Here is a 23,278-nt window from a genome sequence, read left to right as displayed (position 1 = left end):
AAGGTGTACTTGTGCAGCTACAGCGGGGAGAGAAGGCAAAAAAGAAGTAGAAAGGAATCAAAAGGTGACGTCACAGCCAAGGGGGTAAGTGATTGGCTGGTGATTGGTGAGTAGCTTTTCTTTTTCTTTTTTATATCAGTAAGTAAACTGTAACATTGCTGTTACCAATTTAAGGGTATCTAAGGGATAAGGCATGGCAGGAGAGCTTGGTCACGTGTTATGCTCCTCCTGTACCATGTGGGAACTCAGGGACACTTCCGGTGTCCCTGACGACTACGTGAGTGAGAAGTGTATCCGCCTCCATCTCCTGACGGACCGCGTTGCGGATTTGGAGCTGAGGGTGGATTCACTCTGGAGCATCCACGATGCTGAGAATGACATAAGTGGCACGTGTAGTGAGTTGGTCTTACCGCATGAGAAGGATCCACAGCCAGCTAGCAAATGGAAGACCAACAGGAAGAGTAGTACAAAGAAGGTAGTGCAGGGGTCCCATCTGGTCATCCCCCTGCAAAACAGATACACTGCTTTGAGTGCTGTTGAGGGAGATGACTCATCAGGGGAGAGCAGCAGCAGCCAAGTTCATGGCACCGTGGCTGGCTCTGATGTACAGGAGGGCATGAAAAAGAGTGGGAGAGCAATAGTGACAGGGGATTCAATCATAAGGGGAATAGATAGGCGTTTCTGTGGCTGCAACTGAGACTCCAGGATGGTATTTTGCCTCCCTGGTGCAAGGGTCAAGGATGTCTCCGAGCGAGTGCAGGACATTCTAAAAAGGGAGGGAGAACAGCCAGTTGTCGTGGTGCACATTGGTACCAACGGCATAGGTAAAAAAAGGGATGAGGTCCTACGAGACTAATTTAAGGAGCTAGGAGCTAAATTAAAAAGTAGAACCTCAAAAGTAGTAATCTCGGGATTGCTAGTCAGAGTAGGAATCGCAGGATAGCACCGATGAATACGTGGCTTGAGCAGTGGTGCAGCAGGGAGGGATTCAAATTCGTGGGGCATTGGAACAGGTTCTGGGGGAGGTGGGACCAGTACAAACTGGACGGTCTGCACTTGGGCAGGACTGGAACCAATGTCCTAGGGGGAGTGTTTGCTAGTGCTGTTGGGGAGGAGTTAAACTAATATGGCAGGGGGATGGGAACCAATACAGGGAGACAGAGGGAAACAAAAAGGAGACAAAAACAAAAGACAGAAAAGAGATGAGTAAAAGTGGAGAGCAGAGAAACCAAAGGCAAGAAACAAAAAGGACCACTGAATATAAAAGGGCTGCAGGAGGGGTCAAAACTAAAAATCATGGTTTAAAAACTAGGATGAAAACACTCTACCTAAATGTACGCAGCATTCGAAATAAAGTAAATGAGTTGACGGCACAAATCATTACAAATAGGTATGATTTGGTGGCCATTAGAGAAACATGGTTGCAGGGTGGCCAAGACTGGGAATTAAACATACAGGGGTATCTGACGATTCAGAAAGATAGGCAAGAAGGGAAAGGAGGTGGGGTAGCTCTGTTAATAAAAGATGATATCAGGGCAGTTGTGAGGGATGATATTGGCTGTAATGAACAAAATGTTGAATCATTGTGGGTGGAGATGAGAGATAGTAAGGGGAAAAAGTCACTGGTTGGCGTAGTTTATAGGCCCCCAAATAATAACTTCACGGTGGGGCGGGCAATAATCAAGGGAATAATGGAGGCATGTGAAAAAGGAACGGCAGTAGTCATGGGGGATTTTAACCTACATATCGATTGGTCAAATCGCACGGGCTAGCCTGGAGGAGGAATTCATAGAATGCATACGGGATTGTTTCTTAGAACAGTATGTAACAGAACCTACAAGGGAGCAAGCCATCTTAGATCTGGTCCTGTGTAATGAGACAGGAAAAATAAACGATCTCCTCGTAAAAGATCCTCTCGGAATGAGTGATCACAATATGGTTGAATTTGTAATACAGATTGAGGATGAGGAAGTTGTTTCAGAAACGAGAGTACTATGCTTAAACAAAGGGGACTACAGTGGGATGAGGGCAGAGTTGGCTAAAGTAGACTGGAAACAAGGACTAAACGGTGGCACAATTGAGGAACAGTGGAGGACTTTTAAGGAGCTCTTTCATAGTGCGCAACAAAAATATATTTCAGTGAAAAAGAAGGGCGGCAAGAGAAGGGATAACCAGCCGTGGATAACCAAGGAAATAAAGGAAAGTATCAAATCAAAGACCAATGCATATAAGGTGGCCAAGGTTAGTGGGAAACTAGAGGATTGGGAAAATTTTAAGCAACAGCAAAGAATGACTAAAAAAGCAATAAAGAAAGGGAAGATAGATTACGAAGGTAAACTTGCGCAAAACATAAAAACAGATAGTAAAAGCTTTTACAGATATATAAAACGGAAAAGAGTGACTAAAGTAAATGTTGGTCCCTTAGAAGATGAAAAGGGTGATTTAATAATGGGAAATGTGGAAATGGCTGAGACCTTAAACAATTATTTTGCTTCCGTCTTCACAGTGGAAGACACAAAAACCATGCCAAAATTTGCAGGCCACAGGAATGTGGGAAGGGAGGACCCTGAGACAATCACTATCACTAGGGGGGTAGTGCTGGACAGGCTAATGGGACTGAAGGTAGACAAGTCCCCTGGTCCTGATGAAATACATCCTAGGGTATTAAAAGATATGGCGGAAGTTATAGCAGATGCATTAGTTATAATCTACCAAAATTCTCTGGACTCTGGGGAGGTACCAGCGGATTGGAAAGCAGCTAATGTAATGCCTCTGTTTAAAAAAGGGGGCAGGCAAAAGGCAAGTAACTATAGGCCGGTTAGTTTAACATCTGTAGTGGGGAAAATGCTTGAAACTATCATTAAGGAAGAAATAGCGGGACATCTGGATAGGAATAGTGCAATCAAGCAGACGCAGCATGGATTCATGAAAGGGAAATAATGTTTAACTAACTTACTGGAATTCTTTGAGGATATAACGAGCATGGTGGATAGAGGTGTACCGATGGATGTGGTGTATTTAGATTTCCAAAAGGCATTCGATAAGGTGCCACACAAAAGGTTACTGCAGAAGATAAAGGTACGCGGAGTCAGAGGAAATGTATTTGCATGGATAGAGAATTGGCTGGCGAACAGAAAGCAGAGGGTCGGTATAAATGGGTCCTTTTCTGGTTGGAAATCAGTGGTTAGTGGTGTGCCACAGGGATCAGTACTGGGACCACAACTGTTTACAATATACATAGATGACCTAGAAGAGGGGACAGAGTGTAGTGCAACAAAATTTGCAGATGTCACTAAGATGCGTGGGAAAGCGGGTTGTGTAGAGGACTCCGAGACTGCAAGGAGATTTGGATAGGTTAAGCGAATGGGCTAAGGTTTGGCAGATGGAATACAATGTCGGAAAGTGTGAGGTCATCCACCTTGGGGGAAAAAAAACAGTAAAAGGGAATATTATTTGAATGGGGAGAAATTACAACATGCTGTGGTGCAGAGGGACCTGGGGGTCCTTGTGCATGAAACTCTTTTGGAGTTTACCTGAAAAAAAACATAAACATTAAACCGTGCCACCCACCCTGGATGACACACTAGACATTTACAAGGCCCTTTTTTTCCTTTTTTGTGTTTTTCTTTTTTTTTGGGGGCACTAAAATCAAATTTTTTCCTCCAGTGCCCCCTATAAAAAGGGAGGGGGACACGAAAAGCACCGGCAATTAAAACAAATTAAACTTTAAAACATAAAATCAAATTAAAATTTGGTTGCCGGGCGTGACGATGCACTCCAGTTCCTCCGGTGCCCACCTCTCACGGAAGGCCGCGAGCGTACCGGTGGACACCGCGTGCTCCATCTCCAAGGACACCCTGGCGCGGATGTATGCGCGGAAGAGAGGCAGGCAGTCAGGTTGAACGACCCCCTCGACCGTCCGCTGCCTGGACCGGCTGATGGCACCCTTGGCCGTGCCCAGGAGCAGTCCTACGAGGAGGCCCTCGGACCTACCCGCTCCCCTCCGCACAGGGTGCCCAAAGATCAGGAGAGTGGGACTGAAGTGCAGCCTCCTTGTGCATGAAACTCTTTTAAGTTTACCTGCAAAACATAAAAACATTAAACGGTGCCACCCGACCTGGGTGACACTCCAGACATTACAAGGCCCTTTTTTTTTTTTCCCCCCTTTTTTTTTTTTTTGTTTTTTTTTGTGTTTTTCTTTTTTGGTTTTTTTTTTTTGGGCACTAAATTCACAATTTTCCCCAGTGCCCCCTATAAAAGGGAAGGGGGACACTAAAAGCACCGGCAATTAAAACAAATTAAACTTAAAACGTAAAATCAAATTAAAATTTGGTTGCCGGGCGTGATGATGCACTCCAGTCCCTCCGGTGCCCACCTCTCGCGGAAGGCCGCGAGCGTACCGGTGGACACCGCGTGCTCCATCTCCAAGGACACCCTGGCGCGGATGTATGCGCGGAAGAGAGGCAGGCAGTCAGGTTGAACGACCCCCTCGACCGTCCGCTGCCTGGACCGGCTGATGGCACCCTTGGCCGTGCCCAGGAGCAGTCCTACGAGGAGGCCCTCGGACCTACCCGCTCCCCTCCGCACAGGGTGCCCAAAGATCAGGAGAGTGGGACTGAAGTGCAGCCTCCTTGTGCATGAATCCCAAAAGGTTAGTTTGCAGGTGCAGCAGGTAATCAGGAAGGCGAATGGAATGTTGGCCTTCATTGCGAGAGGGATGGAGTACAAAAGCAGGGAGGTCTTGCTGCAACTGTATAAGGTAAGGCCACACCTGGAGTACTGCGTGCAGTTTTGGTCACCTTACTTAAGGAAGGATATACTAGCTTTGGAAGGGGTACAGAGACGATTCACTAGGCTGATTCCAGAAATGAGGAGGTTACCTTATGATGATAGATTGAGTAGACTGGGTCTTTACTCCTTGGAGTTCAGAAGGATGAGGGGTGATCTTATAGAAACATTTAAAATAATGAAAGGGATAGACAAGATAGAGGCAGAGAGGTTGTTTCCACTGGTAAGGGAGACTAGAACTAGGGGGCACAGCCTCAAAATACGGAGGAGCCAATTTAAAACAGAGTTGAGAAAGAATTTCTTCTCCCAGAGGGTTGTGAATCTGTGGAATTCTCTGCCCAAGGAAGCAGTTGAGGCTAGCTCATTGAATGTTTTCAAGTCAAAGATAGATAGATTTTTAAGCAATAAGGGAATTAAGGGTTACGGGGAGAGGGCGGGTAAGTGGAGCTGAGTCCACGACCAGATCAGCCATGATCTTATTGAATGGCGGAGCAGGCTCGAGGGGCTAGATGGCCTACTCCTGTTCCTAATTCTTATGTTCTTATGTTCAGCTTGCTCTCGGCGAAGAGACTCAAGGTGTTCAGTGCCTTCCCAGATGCTTTTCCTCCACTTTGGGCGGTCTTGGGTCAGGGATTCCCAGGTGTCGATGGGGATGTTGCACTTTTTCAAGGAGGTTTTGAAGATGTTGTTGAAGTCTTTCCTCTGCCCCCACCCGCTCCCAGAGTCTCGCTTCCCGTATCGGAGCTCCGAGAAGAACGCTTGTTTTGGGAGTCTCATGTCAGGCATATGGACGATGTGGTCCGTCCAGTGGAGCTGATCGAGCGTGGTTAATGCTTCGATGCTGGGGATGTTGACCTGAGCTAAAACACTAACGTTGGTGCGCCTATCCTGCTAATGGATTTGCAGGATCTTGTGGAGGCAACATTGGTGGTACTTCTCCAGTGTTTTGAGGTGCCTGCTGTGCATAGTCCATGTCTCTGAGCCATATAGAAGGGCAGGTATCACTACTGCTCTTTAGACCATGAACTTGGTGCTGGGTTTGAGGTCCTGGTCTTCAAACACTCTTTCTCAGGTGACCGAAAACTGCACTGGCACACTGAAGATGGTGTTGGACCTCATCGTCGATGTCTGCCCTTGTTGATAGTAGGTCCCCAAGTTATGGAAAATGGTCCACGTTATCCAAGGCCTCATTATGGATTTTGATAACCGGGGGGGTCAGTGCTGTGTGGCGGGGGCATGTTGGTAGAGGACCTTTGTCTTATGGATGTTTAGTGTAAGGCCCATGCTCTCGTAATCTTCGGTGAAAGTGTTGACGATGGTTTGGAGTTCAGCCTCCAAGTGTGCGCAGAAGCAAGTGTCATCTGCATATTATAATTCAATGACAGAGGATGGGATGACCTTGGATCTGACATGGAGGCGGCGGAGATTGAACCGATTCCCGTTTGTCCTGTAATTAAGCTCCAGCTGAGGGTGAGATGGAGCATTGCAGCAAGGCAGATCGAGAAGAGCGTTGGTGCGATGTCACAGCCTTGCTTGACCCTGGTCCGCATGTGGAATGGGTCTGAGGTGGATCCACTACTGTAGTACTACTATACAGTAAATTTGACGGGTTGACATTTTTTTGAGTAGAAATGAATTTGTGGATTGCTGCATAGAATTAGGCGAATGATTCCCACGGGGAAATGCCTCCGATCCACAAATTAAATGCCCGTGTACCTGGTGGTCCAGGAGGTACGGAGATTCATGGTCCAGGGCCTTTCTGGGTACCCGTGGATAGAGACCCACGTATCTCGGGCACACGTGGTTCGCAATTGCCCCTGGGATCAAGTGGGCCACCCCAACCAATAAAAGAGGGAGTCCCCAGTCATGCCTATGGAGATTTCGTATGTATAGAAACCCCATAAGCATGAATGGGAATACCCCTAAAAATACATCGGCATATCAAATAAATAAAAATAAAACAATTACATATTTAAAATGAATTAAAATGCCATTTAATTAAATATTGAAAATTTTAACTTTTTTTGAAAAATTAATGTAAATGTTTTAAAGGGATTAAAAATAAACTTGCCTTTATTGCGCAGGTTTTTAATGTATAAATTTATGTTTGTTTTTAAACTCTTACCCTGCTTTTACCCGCATAAGAATTTCACAGGCATTCGCTGGGCAGAAGTTAGGCAAATAGCCCAACTCTCCACACGCGAATGCCCTTTTCCTGGGGATACGTTGACAGATTGTAAGTTCCGGGTTTTCATGCATGCGCTTCACGTGCCAAAACACGGAACTTGAGCGACCCTTGGGGGTGGGTATGCACCCGTAGGGGACGCAAATTACGGGCCAATGTTTTTTTTTGAAGCCTTGCTGCCAGTTAATAGCACTGTTTTGCCACCAGTAAGTGGGAAGCTGTAATTACACTGACAAGTTTACATAGGCAGTTTCCATTCTAAATGTGGAAATAATTTATTTTAATTTACTTTTAAGATCTACCTCCCTATCTCTCTACCTCGCTATTAGAACTGTTACTTTAGGACCTGAGCGCCGAATCTAGACTGAGTTCAGTGCTATCTTTCAGATCACACATCTACAAGTTCAGGTGGACATAAAAGATCCTACCAGCTGAAGCCAAAGTCTTTATTCTTTCTTGTATTTGAATTAGCATAGCTTAGTTATAACAATTAACCCCAATAATGACACAAAGCTTAATGGAGAATATGTAGGATGGTGACTATGTCTCCTGTCAGTCCTGATAAAACAAAGTAACACATTTCGATTAAACTACCCTTTAAAAACAAATTGTTCATCTGAACACTAGTTTACAGTTTTTACTATATAATAGCTTCCAGTGTAGGACAAAGATTTTCAAAACATAGTCATGAATTTATTATTTTTACTTAAGTAGAAATAATTCAATAAATAAAGTTTAAAAAGATTTGGGTTAAATATCTTTTTTCAGACTTCCAGCATCTGCAGTATTTAGATTTTGTTTTAGTGGGTTAACTATCTGTAGGGTTAAACATATAAATAGGTATGACAGGATCAGCGTCTGACAATGTGTGATGTGGATTTGCCTGGACTTGCATACCATGCAGGGTGAATACATATGTATGAAATGGCTCTCCTCAAGCGGAAAGTTGCACAGCTCGAATGTCAACTGGACATGCCCAGCAACATTTGGGAAGAGAACATTTTCTGGAGCAGAAGAGGGTGGTCACCCCACTGGTTGCTAGGAGTAGAGAGGCAGCTAATGGAGACTGGCCATCGGCAGAGAGAGCAGGAAGTGAAAGGTGAGGGTAGCCGAGATCATGCGTGGAGCTCGATTTTGTCCAATAGGTATGCCTATTTAGGTACCAGTCATGTGGACAAAAAGGGTGACGCTGACAGATGTACCCATGTCCTTGCAGAAAGGGTAAATAGATCAGATGGAGAAAGATTTAAACTAGTTAGGGAGATGGGAGGGAAAAATCTAAACTATAAGTCAGTGTGAGAAAAAGAGCAGCAGGACATATGGGCAGAGTGGGGAGTGTTAACCAGATAAAAGTTCTGTATACAAATGTGCATAGCCTAAGAAATAAAACAAGTGACGTTAAACCATAGTTACTTTAAAGGGTATGATGTAACAGCCATTTGAGGCTTGGCTACAACCTGAGAATGACTGGGAATGAAATATTCTAGGCTATAGAATCTTTAGGAAGGACAGGGAAATTGGGAATGGATTAAGTGCAGCAAAATGTACTTTCTTTGGGCTCAATTTTCCCCAGTATTTGCACCTTTTTTTTGGAACAGGCTGCTTTTTCTGGCCTAACTTAAGTCCCCAGTTTCCCCAATCAATTTGCACCAGCGTAACTCAGTTACGAATTTTTTAAGTCCGTTTTTTTTTCAGCCAAAGGGGGCATAACCAGCCACCTATGCCACTTCTGGCCATTTAGGGAAGTTTGGCCAGCTGAGAGTTACTCCAGTTCTGATTAGGCCAGCGTATGTGACATGTCCTGAAAAACCTTCCCTAGAGTTAAGAAAATCGGCGCCGGTAAGGAAAGCGGCGCAGCCAGATGCCTGGACACAGTGAAAGAATTGAAAAACACATAACAGCAACTTACCTCCAACCCCGCCTGAAGGCTGCCCGGTTCCATTCTCGGTCTCCGGTTCCATTCTCAGTCTCCGGTTCTCTCTCTCAATTAGAAAGCGACCGAGAGAGACCGCCTTCGGGCGGAGTGCGAGGTGGCTGTATGCTTCACTTTGCAGCCTCCGCTCGCGTTGTGTCCCTGGTTACCATTGCAGCCCGATCTTTTTGGCGCAGATCAAGGCTCCACCCCCCTCGCGTTAGGCCACTCCAAAATGTAGAGATCCAACGGGGAATCTTGCACCTTTTTTTTGGCGTACTTGCGGCCCTAAAAATCAGGCATAACTCTTCAAGTATGCCAAAAAACTGCTTTGGGGAAAATTGAGCCCATGATCCTTGACTGCACCTTTATGGCAACAGAATGATTTGCATTAAAAATTTAAAAATTTATACTTAATGTACATAAATTATAGTTTAATGGCTTTAAACTTTAATTTTCATATAGAAATATGAAGCCCAAGTTTGCCCCCAGGGTTAGAACGGCGCATCTCCGTGTGGTGCGCTGACTTTTTAGAACAGAAACTGCGCCTATTATTTACCATGGTATTCTCCCCTCCGTCCAGTCAATCCAGGCCCTTGGCACAGGTGCAGCAGAACGTGTGGGGGGCGGAGCCAGGTCCCGGCGCAGAAAACAATGCCGGGACCTCTGCACATGCGCGCTAGAGTGTGCGCGCATGTGCAGTAGCTCCTTGCCCCCGAGGCTGCATGGGAGGGGCCCGAAGCATGCCGTCCCTAGCCCTGGCCGAATGGGCTCACCGGGCGGTGAAGGTCGGACTTTGGCTCCCCTTCCTCCCTCCCGTTCAGCTCCTCCACCCCCTCCCTTCCTCCCTCCTGTTCAGCTCCCATCCCCCCCTCCCTCCCTCCCTCCCCGTTTAGCCGTTCCCCCTCCTTCACCCTCCTCTTGCTCCCTCCACGTCGGCGGTGGCGGGGCCTGCCTGCCCGCCCACAGTACTCCGTGGGAGTTGGCGTTATCGCCGGCGGGGCCCATTCAGCCCCTTCCTTTCCCCCCACCCCCTCCCAGAAACAGAGAGACTAACCAAGAGAGAGACAGACCCTGCTAAATATGTATTTCTGTGTTTTATGTACTGAAGTGGCTATCTCCTAAACAAGAGTACAATTTCAAGATAGCTTTGTGCCATGAATTATGCTTGCTGGTGACCACGTGAAATTAAATATTACATATAATGAACAGCTCAGAAACAGGCCATTTGATCTATCTGATCCATGCCAGTGTTTATGTTTCATCTCATCCTATCAGCATTTCTCCCTCATGTGTTTATCTAGCTTCTAAAATGCATCTGTGCTATTATATCTATTGCTGTTTAAATTATTACACTTATGATAGGTTGGAATTTTATTCCCTCTGAAGGTTGTGCTCTCCCTTTTATAGAATTTTGAAATAATGGGCAAATAAGGGAGAAATGAATGAGTGGAATGCGAAAAGGAAGAGATGCAAAAAAAAAATTAAAGGTCAAGGGGAATTACAAAGAGTTCAATCACAATAGTAAAAAGCAATGAAAAAAATTGAAATGTGATGGGACGATAAACCAAAGAAGGAAAAGTATGGTTCCTGTAATGAACTTGTTGGCTAGATGTGTTGACCAGAGGTTCATCTGGATAGTTGCCTATCTTGATACAAGCTTTCTCAATCAGTTAATTTTATACTAATTTGTTGTGGTGGGGAAGAGGAGGAAGGAGGCATGAAAGGAATAAAATAATTCCAAATCTTCCAATCTTAAAATGGTGCATCAATACCATACTACATTATTTTCAAGTTGAGTTTGGAAAACTTGCTTTAATTTTAAATTGGCTGTCTCGTATTGCAATAAATTTTAACACCTGTAAACCAAAGCAGTTATCCAATTTGTGTTCGGATGATGAATGTAAAACTATTGAACTTTGGTCTTGTTTGTTGTTGGAACCATTGAGTTGCTGTGCTCACTTTGTACGTTTCCATTATCCTCAAAAGCATAGTTGCAAAATACAAGAGTGCAGTACAGGTAGTGAGTTTGTTTGTCACATTGTGTCTTTTAATTCCTCTTTCCCCCTCTTCCTTCCTCCCTCCCTCCCCCCCCCCCCCCCCCCACCCAACCTAGCTTCAGCTTTGCAATCATGACCGCCCTTCTCAAGAGAGCCTGACTGGCATGCTGCTTTCAGACTTTGGTTAAGGGGTGGAGAAAGAAACTCTTGTCTCGCTTGTTTTTGAAGCAGCAGCCTAATGGAGATTGAGATTTTAGTGTTGATATTTATCTCTATCACAGAATAGTAAACTAAAGTTGGTTTTCATGTAACTGGCTGTTGTTCTATGTCATAACCAAAGAATCACCTGCAGTGGCTTCTCTTCCCGCTCCTGCACCATTAGCTCTGGTGTCCCCTAAGGATCTATCTACATCTACATGCTGCCCCTCAGTGACATCATCTGAAAACATTGGGCCCAAGTTTCCACACGATAAAAAACGGGCGCCCCTCCGAGCAGGGCGCCCGTTTTTCTCGCCTAAAAAAAAAATCGCGATTCTGGAGCGTTCTGCAGCTCCTTGTCTGCCTGGCGCGGTGCCCAGGGGGGGCGGAGCCTACACTCGCGGCGATTTTGTTATTGGGAGGGGGCGGGTACTATTTAAATTAGTTTTTTTTCCTGCCGGCAACGCTGCGCGTGCGCGTTGAAACGTTCGCGCATGCTCAGTGTGAAAAAAAACATTGGCACTCGGCTATTTTTGTAGTTCTTTGTAGCTGTTTAATTTTTGAACATTTTTTTAATAAAAGCACATTAGCATTTGCAGCCTTCTCACTGTCTCCTCCCCCCCCCCCCCCCCCCCCCGCGGGAAAGAACGGGCGCCTCCTCTCCCCTCCCCCCCCGCGGGAAGAACGGGCACCTCCCCGCCTCCCCCCCCCGCGGGAAAGAACGGGCGCCTCCTTCCCCCCCCCCCCACCCCCGCGGGAAGAACGGGCGCCTCAGGCTGATTGCAGCATTCTCTGTGCCTGAAGCACTTTCACACAGGTAGGAAGATGGTTTATTTAATCTTTTCTTTGCTTATAAATGTTTATTCAGGTTGGATTTATTTGTATAATATTTGTAGAAGTATAAATAAGGATTTATTGTAGAATTTAATGACTTCCCTTCCCCCCCCCCCCCTCCTCCCACCTCGTTCTGGACGCCTAATTTGTAACCTCTGCCTGATTTTTTTAATGTGTAGAACAGGTTTTTTCAGTTCTACAAAAATCTTCACTTGCTCCATTCTAAGTTAGTTTGGAGTACGTTTTCACTGTGGAAACTTTGAAATCAGGCGTCAGTGGCTGGACACACCCCCTTTTGAAGAAAAAATTCTGTTCCAAAGTAGAACTGTTCTACCTGACTAGAACTGCAGAAAAAAAAATGTGGAGAATTGCGATTTCTAAGATAGTCCGTTCTCCACCAGTTGCTCCTAAAAATCAGGCGCAAATCATGTGGAAACTTGGGCCCATAGTGTCAGTTTCCACATGTACCCTAACTACACACAGCTCTACCTCACCACTACCTCTCTTGACTCCTCCACTGTCTAAATTGTCACGCTGCTTGTCCAACATCCAATACTGGATGCATAGGAATTTTCTCCAGCTAAATATTGGGAAGATCAAAGCCATTGTCTTCGGTCACCACCAGAAACTCTATTGCCTAGCCACCAACTCCATCCCTCTTGCTGGCAATGGTCTGAGGCCGAACCAGACTGTTCACAACCTTGGTGTCATATTTGATCCTGAAATGAATTTCAGACCCCATATATCTATACCATCACTAAGACCGCATATTTCAACCTCTGTAAAATCGCCTGACTCTGTCTCAGCTTATCTGCTCCTGAAACCCACATTTATGTCTTTGTTACATCTAGACTTGGCTATTTCAACACACTCCTGGCCGGCCTCCCATTTTCTACCCTCCATAAACTTGAGTTCATCCAAAACTTTGCTGCCTGTCTACTAATTCACACCAAGTCCCGTTCACCCATTCATCATCATAGGCAGTCCCTCGAAATCGAGGGAGACTTGCTTCCATTCTAAAAGTGAGTTCTTAGGTGACTGAACAGTCCAATACGGGAACCACGGTCTCTGTCACAGGTGGGACAGACAGTCGTTGAAGGAAAAGGTGGCTGGGACTGGTTTGTCGCACACTCCTTCCGCTGCCTGCGCCTGTTTTCTGCATGCTCTCGGCGACGAGACTCGGTGCTCATCGCCCTCCCGGATGCACCTCCTCCACCTAGAGCGGTCTTTGGCCAGGGACTTCCAGGTGTCGGTTTGGATGTTGCATTTTATCAAGGAGGCTTTGAAACGTTTTCTCTGCCCACCTTGGGCTCGCTTGCCGTGTAGGGGTTCCGAATAGAGCACTTGCTTTGGGTGTCTTGTGTCAGACATGCGAACAGTGTGGCCCGTCCAATGGAGCTGGTAGAGTGTGGTCAGTGCTTCGATGCAGGGGATGTTGGCCTGATCGAGGATGCTAACGTTGGTGCATCTGTTCTCCCAAGGGATTTGCAGGATCTTGCAGAGATGACATTGGTGGTATTTCTCCAGCGATTTGAGGTGTCTACGGTATATGGTCCATGTCTCTGAGCCATGCAGGAGGGTGGGTATCACTACAGCCTTGTAGACCATGAGCTTGAGGGCAGATTTGAGGGCCTGATCTTCGAACACACTCTTCCTCAAGCAGCCAAAGGCTGCGCTGGCGCACTGGAGGCAGTGTTGCACCTTGCCCTTGTTGATAATAGGCTCCTGAGGTATGGAAAGTGGTCCATATTGTCCAGGACCGTGCCGTGGATCTTGATGACTGCGGGGTGGCAGTGCTGTGTGGCGGGATCAGGCTAGTGGAGGACCTTTGTCTTACGGATGTTTAGTGCAAGGTCCATGCTTTCGTACGTCTGTGAAGATGTTGACTATGACTTGAAGTTCAGTCTCTGTGCGCAGACGCAAACGTCGTCCACGTATTGAAGCTCGACAACCGGTTGAGACGGTCTTGGATCTGGCCTGGAGACGCCAAAGGTTGAACAGGTTCCCACTGGTTCTGTAGTTTTAGTTCCACTCCAGCAGGGAGCTTGTTGAGTGTGAGGTGGAGCATTGCAGAGAGGAATATCGAGAAGAGCGTTGACGCCATGACGCAGCCCTGCTTGACCCCAGTCCGGACGTGGATTGGGTCTGTGATGGATCCGTTGGTCAGGATCACGACTTGCATATCATTGTGGAGCAGGCGGAGGATGGTGACAAACTTTTGGGGGCAGCTGAAACGGAGGAGGATGCTCCATAGTCCCTCGCGGTTGACCATGTCAAAGACCTTTGTAAGGTCAAAAAAGGCCATGTACAAGGGTTGGTGCTGTTCCCTGCATTTTTCTTGCAGCTGTCGTGTCATAAAAAATCATGTCAGTTGTGCCTCGTATTGGATGAAATCTGCACTGTGACTCCAGGAAGAGCGCCTCAGGCACAGAGAGAAGACGGTTGAGGAGGATTCTCGCAACGACTTTCCCAGTAGCTGATAACCGGGAGATTCCTCTGTAGTTGCTGCAGTCGGACTTGTCCCCTTTTTTAAAGGTTGGTCACGATTCCTGCATCTCTGAGATCTCCCGGCATGCTCTCCTCCTTCGAGATGAGGTCATGCATTCGTGCCAAGAGTGCCTCTCCGCTATACTTTAGTGCCTCAGTGGGGATTCCATCCGCTCCTGTTGTCTTGTTCTCGAGCTGGCTGATGGCCTTTTCTACCTCGTGCAGGGCTGGGGTTTTGCTGAGATGGTGGTGGGTAGCATGCTGAGGGATGGAGTCGAGGACACTCTAGTTAAAGGCAGAGTCTCTGTTAAGGAAGTCTTCGAAGTGCTCCTTCCAGCGGACTCTGACTGCCTCGGTGTCCTTGATGAGTGTCTCCCCGTTCTTGGCTAGCAGCAGTGGGGTGGGGCCTTGGGTGCTTGGGTCGCAGGTCGCCTTCACTGCGGTTAGGAATCCTCGCACATCATGGCTGTCAGCCAGCTGCTAAATCTCCTGGCGCTTTCTCCACCCACCATCTATTCTTTAGGTCGCGGGTTTTTTGTTGAACCTCGGCCGTAAGCCGTCTGTAATGCTGCTTTGCTGCTCCCGAGTTGGGTGGTTGTTTTGGGTTCAGAAATGCCATGCGCTTGCAATTTATTAGCTCTTTGATCGCCTGGTCATTCTTATCAAACTAATCCTGGTGTTTCCTGGTTATGTGACCGAGTGTCTTTTTGCAGGCACTGGTTATGGTGGCCTGGAGGGCAGGTCAAGCACTCTGGGCATTCTGCATCTTGGGGTCATCAAGGTTAGCAGTGAGGCGCTGTCTGTATAGGGTTCTCGTATGAGTCTTTGCGTGCCCCGGCATTGACTTTTTTTAGGCACTGCTTCTGCTGCCGTCGACGCTTTGGGGCTGTGTTGATGTGATGGAACGGATTAGGCAGTGGTCCGTCCAGCAGTCATCAGCTCCTGTCATGGCACGGGTGATGCGCGCATCCTTGCAATCCCTGGCTCGAATGATGACACAGTTGAGCAGGTGCCAGTGTTTGGAGCGAGGGTGTTGCCACAATGCCTTGTACTTGTCCCTCTGGTGGAACAAGGTGTTAGTGATGACAAGGTTGTGCTCTAGGCATTTTGTCAGGAGCAGGGTACCGCTGGAATTGGTTTTCCCTACCTCCTCTCTGCCGATCACGTCTTCCCAGAGGGCTGTGTCCTTGCCGAGGAGGATCAGTTTGTCGTCCGTAGGGACGCGGGACAAGGATTTTGAGGCTGGAGTAAAAACTCTTTGGTCTCATCTGTTGCATTTAGTGTTGGGGCTTACGCACTGATGACTATTACCCCTGTGCTCGCTCCCAGTTAAGCAACACCTAGATTTTAAAATTCTTATCCTTGTTTTCAAATCCTTACATGGTCTTGCCTCTCATTATCTCCTGTAATCTCCTACAACTCTCCTCTAATTCTGGCCTCTTGAGCATCTTCGATTTTAATTGCTCCATTAGTGGTGGCCGTGCCTTCAGCTGCCAAGGCACTGGGCTCTGGAGTTCCCTGCCTAAACCTCTCCCCCTCTTTTTCTCCCTTGCTTATCCTTTAAGGTGCTCCTTAAAACCTACCTCTTTGAACAAGCTCATGGTCATCTGTCTTAATATCTCCTTATGTGGCTCTGTGTCAAATTGTGTTTGATAATGCTCCTGTGAAGTGTCTTGGGACTTTTTACTACATTAAAGGCGCCATATAATACAAGTTTTTGTTTATTAACCAAATGTTTCCTTGTGTAATGTTAAGTTTGCTTCAGTGCAGTACTAATATAACTTTTGTTTTTCATCAGTTTGGGGCCGAATTCCGAAGATTTTCCTTATGTCGGTATAAACCTGGAAAGTTTGATGAATTCTATGGTCTAATCCTTCATACGCATAACATTTCAAACATGGATATATTAATTGGATACGCTGATGTCCATGGTGACCTGCTGCCAATCAACAATGATGACAACTTCTGCAAAGCCATTTCCATGGCAAACCCATTGCTCAGGATTTTTGTACAACGGAAAGGTATGATTTTAGAAGACTTTCGTCTGAAAATAAATTGTTGAAGTACTGCATGATGTGCTTAGACCTAACCATTTTTTCCCTGATACTTTAAGAGCTCCATTTTCTCCCACCTCTTGTTTCTGGTCTCCTATGTTCTTTTGATTTTGTATTACAATAATTCACCAAATATTTATAACTAAAACATGTTTGGTGTGATTGTGCAATTAACCAGAAAATATAAAATTATCTTCATCTTTTTCAAATTTGATGTCCCAATCAATATCATTGATTAACTAGTAATTAGAGACTGTATACAAGTGTTTCAGTTTCCTCAATGAGGTGATGAAGACCTAATAACTCATAAGTGCTATAAATTCAGCATTCTACTTTACTTATACTTGCTATTTATGCAAGTCTTCAGTTAATGCTTTAAGTTTTAATGGGGGGTTATAAGCCGAGTTCCCACTAAGGTGTGCGCCTGCCCAGGCTGCTCACTGGCTTTTGCATTGTAGATACCGCGCATGTGCAAAAATTTGAATGGGCTGGGCATTGAGAGAGGCCAGACCGCACGAAGCAATGGGGAACATTGGCTGCAAGCATGGAAAGTTGATTAATAAATATTCTGTGTCTTGTGGCTCCCACTATTTAGATACTGCCATCTGAAAATTGTTATTTTATCCGCCACTTTTTTTGGGCCTGAATCCTGATATATAGATGATTGGAACATTTGAGCTACTATGAATATTTAGATCTGACTGGATGCAAAAATAGCAGGAGAATATTTTGCTCCATAAAATATGTATGAGAATCTTTTGCTCCAGGTGTCATATACACTGTAGTAAGAAAAGTTGCCCTTTCAGTCAGCAAAGTTAGTATGTTATTTTGAAAAATGTCCGGATATGGCAAATATACAGTATTAGTTGAAGATACACCAGTTGGTCATGTAACATGACCCCCTAATGTGGATTACCATAGTGCGTTTGTTATTTTTGTTGTGTAGAAATAAATTATGTTGTTTGGACTAAATGAATCTGATATTAATTATGACCCCCTTATTAACGGAACGGAGGATGAGGAGGCTCTGTCAAACTTGGCAGCATTTGAATGATTTTGAGCAGACTTCCACCAGACCAGATTGACTTGTGGAGGTGGCCAAACAATTGGCAGATGCATTTAAGCACAGTTAAGTTTAATGTTATGCACTTGAGCGTATGCAGTAAGCAGGGGGATTATAGAATTAATCAACAACAACAACAACTTGTATTTATATAGCGCCTTTAACATAGTAAAACCTACCAAGGCACTTCGCAGGAGCGTTGTAGAACAAAATTTGACACTGAGCCACCATAAGGAGATATGAGGGCAGATGACCAATAGTTTGGTCAAAGAGGTAGGATGAAAGAGCAGTAGCGAGGCGGAGAGGTTTGGGGAGTGAATTCTAGAGCTTTAGGGCCTTGGTAGCTGAAGGCAGGGCCACCAGTGGTGGAGCGATTAAAATCTGGGTGCCCAAGAGGCCAAAATTGGAGGAGCACAGATATCCCGGAAGGTTGTGGGGCTAGAGTGGGCGCCCGTTTTTCGTGCCTAAAAAAAAAATCGCGATTCTGGAGCGTTCTGCAGCTCCTTGTCTGCCTGGCGCGGCGCCCAGGGGGGCGGAGCCTACACTCGCGCCGATTTTGTAAGTGGGAGGGGGCGGGTACTATTTAAATTTTTTCCTGCCGGCAACGCTGCGCGTGCGCGTTGGAGCGTTCGCGCATGCTCAGTGTGAAAAAAACATTGGCACTTAGCCATTTTTGTAGTTCTTTGTAGCTGTTTAATTTTTGAAATTTTTTTAAAAATAAAAGCACATTGCCATCAGCACTTGCAGCCTTCTCACTGTCCCCCCCCCCCCCCCCCCCCCCCCCCCCCGCGGGAAGAACGGGCGGCTCCCCCCCCCCCCCCCCCCCTCTCCCCACCACCACGGGAAGAATGGGCGCCTCAGGCTGACTGCAGAATTATCTGTGCCTGAAGCACTTTCACACAGGTAGGAAGATGGTTTATTTAATCTTTTCTTTGCTTATAAATGTTTATTCAGATTGGATTTATTTGTATAATATTTGTAGAAGTATAAATAAGGATTTATTGTAGAATTTAATGACTTCCCTTCCCCCCTCCCCCCCCCCCCCCCCTCCCCTCCCCACCTGTGCCTGATTTTTTAATGTGTAGAACAGGTTTTTTCAGTTCTACAAAAATCTTCACTTGCTCCATTCTACTTTAATTGGAGTATGTTTTCACTGTGGAAACTTTGGAATCAGGCGTCAGTGGCTGGACACGCCCCCTTTTGAAGAAAAAATTCTGTTCCAAAGTAGAACTGTTCTACCTGACTAGAACTGCAGAAAAAAAAATGTGGAGAATTGCGATTTCTAAGATAGTCCGTTCTCCACCAGTTGCTCCTAAAAATCAGGCGCAAATCATGTGGAAACTTGGGCCCAATGAGTGGTGAGGCCATGGAGTGATTTAAAAACCAGAGTGAGAATCTTAAAAATGAGGCGTTGCTTAACTGGGAGCCAATGTAGGTCAGGAAATAGTAACCAGACAAATCAGGAAAGAAATCTGGCAGTCAGGAAGGCCAATGGGATGTATTTTATAAAAAGAATAGAATGTAGCTTGAAGGATGTTATGCTGCCATTGTATACAGCTTTGATTAGGTCACATATGTGGTTTTGTATGCTATTCTGGAATCTTCTGCAGAGGAAAGTTGTAGCTGAGCTGGAAAAGGTATGAGAATGAACCATAATGAAAGTAGGTTCTTTCAATAGAAACTCTTGTTGAAGAGAAAACTGTGGGAGATATTGATGGAGATATTCAAGTTTGATGGAGATATTTGATGGAGTTTTAAAAAAAAAGCTCAGGAATGTACAAGATCAATCAGGTCTGTTAGATTCGGTATGCAGAACGAAGGAGAATGAATATATGCTGAAAAGGGAAAATTCCAAATGGAAAGCAATACTTCACTGAGAAGATGGTCAGTTTTTGGAATAGCTTGCCTGGAGAGGTTGCAGGGAAAGTAGCTTAGATTTCTTCACTGTCAAATTGAACTAGATGGGCCTGAGATTTTCAAGGAGAGTAGATGAATCTATCATCCTTTCCAATCTTGAGGTTTTCTATGTTCTACTGAACTGTGAATCACTAGAGAGTCTGTTGTCCTAAACCAGGGTTTGGATCTCGTGATTTTCCTGGCAGACATTCCACGGGAGCAGGTCGAGCTCTGTAGACTCATCCAAATCAGGAAAAGGATTTTTTTTTTTTAATACTGTCGCATTTTCTATTTCTGAACATTGAAGCAGTTCCTTCGCAAGGAATAGTTTGAGTTGGTGACACTGCATCAGATTATTCAGGCAGTGTCCAGGAGACTATGTGGCCAGAAGGATATCTGCTTTCACATTGCCATTTATTCGGTCTTGTCATTGTAGTTATCTCCCATTTAGTTTTCAGGGTCATAGCTATCCTACAAGATACTCACCTTTGGTCTTTGTCAGCTCCCACAGTTTTTAAGATAAGTTCTATGGCACATCATCTAGCTAGGAAAGGCAATATAACAGCAAATGCTTTAAACTGCATGGCTGACAAAACTCACAAGTGGAAGGTTCACACTGGGGTAATCCAGAACATGTTCCAGACTTGAGTTTGGTCATTAATGGCCTTTGGTGACAAAACAATCTGCAACTTCTGTCATTCTGTTTAACAATCAATGATAAGTTGACCTGAAAGCATAACAATTTTTTTTTTCTTTGAAACAAATGCTTCTATATATATTTTCTCCATTTTCCCCAATACCCACTATTGCAGACAATCTGAGCACAAGGAGGAAATGTGATTCTAATCATGATTTGCCTTGCTAGCTTGTCTGGTCTTGCTATCCCATAGAAAATACTATCTCTCAATTGTGAGGTCAATTTTGCATCTGGATCCAGCAATCTTAATAACTATCAGCCTGGCTTTAGGCAGAGGTGATTTTGTCGACCAAGATAACCACCTCCGAGACACATCTGAGTTTCCTGGCAAAGATTATATCCCACTCCTCATAAATCAGTGAAAAAATAGCTTAATTGTTTAGATTTTCAAAGGACTCTTGTCTTATTATGCAGACTGTATCAAGTTCTTCCACTAACCTCGGCAGTTATATGTTCCATATGGCTCTAAGATACTTCTATAAGCCTGTTATGTTATTACGACTTGTCCAGAGGCTTGTTGATTGTACTTGCATTGCTACCATCTATCTGCAGGAAATCGAGTCAGTGAAAGGTCACTTTGTCCCCATGGCTGCTATCTGGGTATCCCCAAAACGGGTGTTCATAGCTAACGGGCTGGATTTTGCAGTAATAATAACGGTGAGGTCTATTGGTATAAATAGAGATGGATGTTGTTGACTTCTGATCAATTTTCTGAGTGTTGGATGACTTTTTTTTAAAACCTCTTGGTCAATAAGTAAATATATTTCCACATGCCAGTTTGAGTTGATGGTACAGGGTTTTGTTAGTGTTGGATTTGCTAGTTTATACTGGTTAGGATGGACATATGAAACTGGTAAGATGTCTTACTGCTGAAAGTGAGAACATTATCTATTTCCAAGCACTGTTGTTCGACACATTGGCCCAGAAATTCCAGCCTCCCTGGGTCCGTACGGAGTGTCTACGGACCCGGAAAGGCATCGGAAAAGCCGGTTTTCAGCGCACAATGCGCATGCGCTGAAAACCGGCTTTTCCAATCTGTCAAGCTCCAGCTTGACAGATCATCCGCATCTCGGCAGCGAGGACATTTGCAAGGGTAAGATTGCGGCATTTACCCATATCTTGACCAGCAGATGTCCTCAAAACTCGCGCCTGATGAAAGCAGGCGCATAGCCTACTTTTACAGGCGTAAGAGTCTTAAAACATAAAAAATAAAATTAAAAATATACATTTTATTTTTAAAAACCCTATCCACTATGTTAAATTTATTTTAAAGCATAATTAAAAAAACTTTGTAAAAACTCGGAATTTTTTTCCCCCAAGATATTTATTAACATTATTTCAATTACGTGAAGTGTGTTTTTTCTTTTTTAATTGGTGTTACTCTGTTTTTTCTCAATAGCAATGAGAACTCGAAGATACGGAGTTCCCATTGCTATTAATTGAGAATACTGAACCTGATTGGTTGAGCAGCCACGTGACTGCATCTTCTGCTTGGGAACCTCGAGGACGGGAGTGCGCTTCGCAGCGCAGGAAGAGAAGGCCTCCCCACCGGAATCGAAGACACCTCCGGGACCACTAGGTACTTTCTGAAAAATTCTCTGGTCAGAGGCAATTGCCCGCGGGAAGCATCCAACTGGAATTTCAGGGCCAATAAATACAAAATTACACTTTCTTTCAAAAATACAAGTTGCAGAAGATTATTTTTATTTGTGTAGATCTTAATCAATCCTCTAAAGAGTACAGGTTAAGGTGTCCCTTCTAGGAATCCAGAAAGGAAAAGGGAAGCAAGTAATTTTGTGAGCAAGGCTATCTTTTTAACTAACACTGACCTATCTGACAAATTTAAATGTTAATCCTTTAGTCTAATGGAAGCTTCACAGAATTTTGAGGCTACCTGGGCTGGTCATTTCTTTTTACAAAAGGAATTCATCTTGTGCACCATGACACTAAACCCTTAACATTTCAGTAATAAAACTACTTGGATGTGAAGAATAGCTCCTCTAATGTTAACTTTCTGCAATTAAAGTAGTTTTAAAAAAAAATGTTTTATTGACTGGTTCACTTCAGTTCACTGCCTTCCCCATTTTCTATTCTCCCCAATTTTTATTTAAGCTTGTATTTCTACCTAATAACCCCTATTACTGTGTATACTTTTTTAAAAGTCACATACCTATCATCTGTTTTCCTGAGCATTGGAGAATAGAAAAGACAGTCAACTCTGATTTTATTTTCTGCTACCACTTGTTGTTTTCTTCTCCATTCCCAGAAGCACAAGTGCATTCAATAATGTAATTTGTCACTACTCTGGAGTAGATTTGCTTCAGTAATCCTAGTTAATGAGCTAATGGGTTAATTGACTGGATGTTTTCTCTCAACGAACATTTTAATCGTGGAGGTGCTTTACAGCACTGAATTTAAAAACTGCTGTTATTTTGAATGTTGGCCAAACAGTTCCTGCCTGTTTGAAGCTTGTGTATAAGTGTCGTATAATGGTAGGTTTTGGTATCCTTTGGCTTGGTTGAAATATAAATAGTTTTTCCCACATGGGAAACATACTTGGGGTGGAGTAATGTTTTGTCGTACTACACCCTTCAAAAAACAGCAAACCTGCAATAAAAATGTTTGAGTTTCTCCCAAGAGAGGATTTGGAAATGTAACTATCTTCTGTTTACTTGGAGCTTTATCAAAATGACTCGTCAATCTTATAGATCTCTATGTTTAGGAGGTCAAAATATTGATTTCTTTAATTGCACTAAGATGTTGAAAATCTTTCAGTAACACTACAAACCTGCGATCATGCAGTAAGCACAAAGATAAGATAATGGAATTAAAATTGTGGGAGTAATTCAATAGACTAGTGTGTGACATATGTTGACAATCAAATTTATTAATCATCCACTGTTTGCTAACTGTTGTTCCTGACTTCTCTAACAATAGTTTTCTTCTGCTGTAAACATCTTATTGGATTCAAAGTATATAACATGCTTTATTGTAGATTTCTAGACTATATGACCGTGGCTACATTTTCCCAGGTTTCTGAATGAATGTCTCTTTCTTTACAGCTTCACTAAGGTTGTCCTTCAAGTGTTGTATTTTATTTTTTCCTGTCATCACTTGGCTATGGAATGCAGCTTTGTGATACCCTTCACCTGGGATACTGACGA

At 44.5% G+C, this 23,278-nt stretch overlaps 1 protein-coding gene across 1 annotated transcript in view; it reads left to right on the top strand.

Annotated features, from left to right (window-relative positions):
- Positions 1 to 23,278, top strand: part of pard6ga (par-6 family cell polarity regulator gamma a) — a 92,420-nt gene that overhangs the window by 15,534 nt on the left and 53,608 nt on the right. The window contains exon 2 of the mRNA XM_070879867.1: positions 16,203 to 16,425. Within this exon, the coding sequence (XP_070735968.1) occupies positions 16,203 to 16,425 (223 nt within the window). The remainder of the gene's footprint in view (positions 1 to 16,202; positions 16,426 to 23,278) is intronic.

The sequence above is a fragment of the Pristiophorus japonicus genome, chromosome 5 (assembly GCF_044704955.1).
Source record: "Pristiophorus japonicus isolate sPriJap1 chromosome 5, sPriJap1.hap1, whole genome shotgun sequence".
Lineage (NCBI taxonomy): Eukaryota > Metazoa > Chordata > Chondrichthyes > Pristiophoridae > Pristiophorus > Pristiophorus japonicus.
Note: the sequence above shows the minus strand (reverse complement) of the source record. Positions and strands in the feature narration are given on the sequence as shown.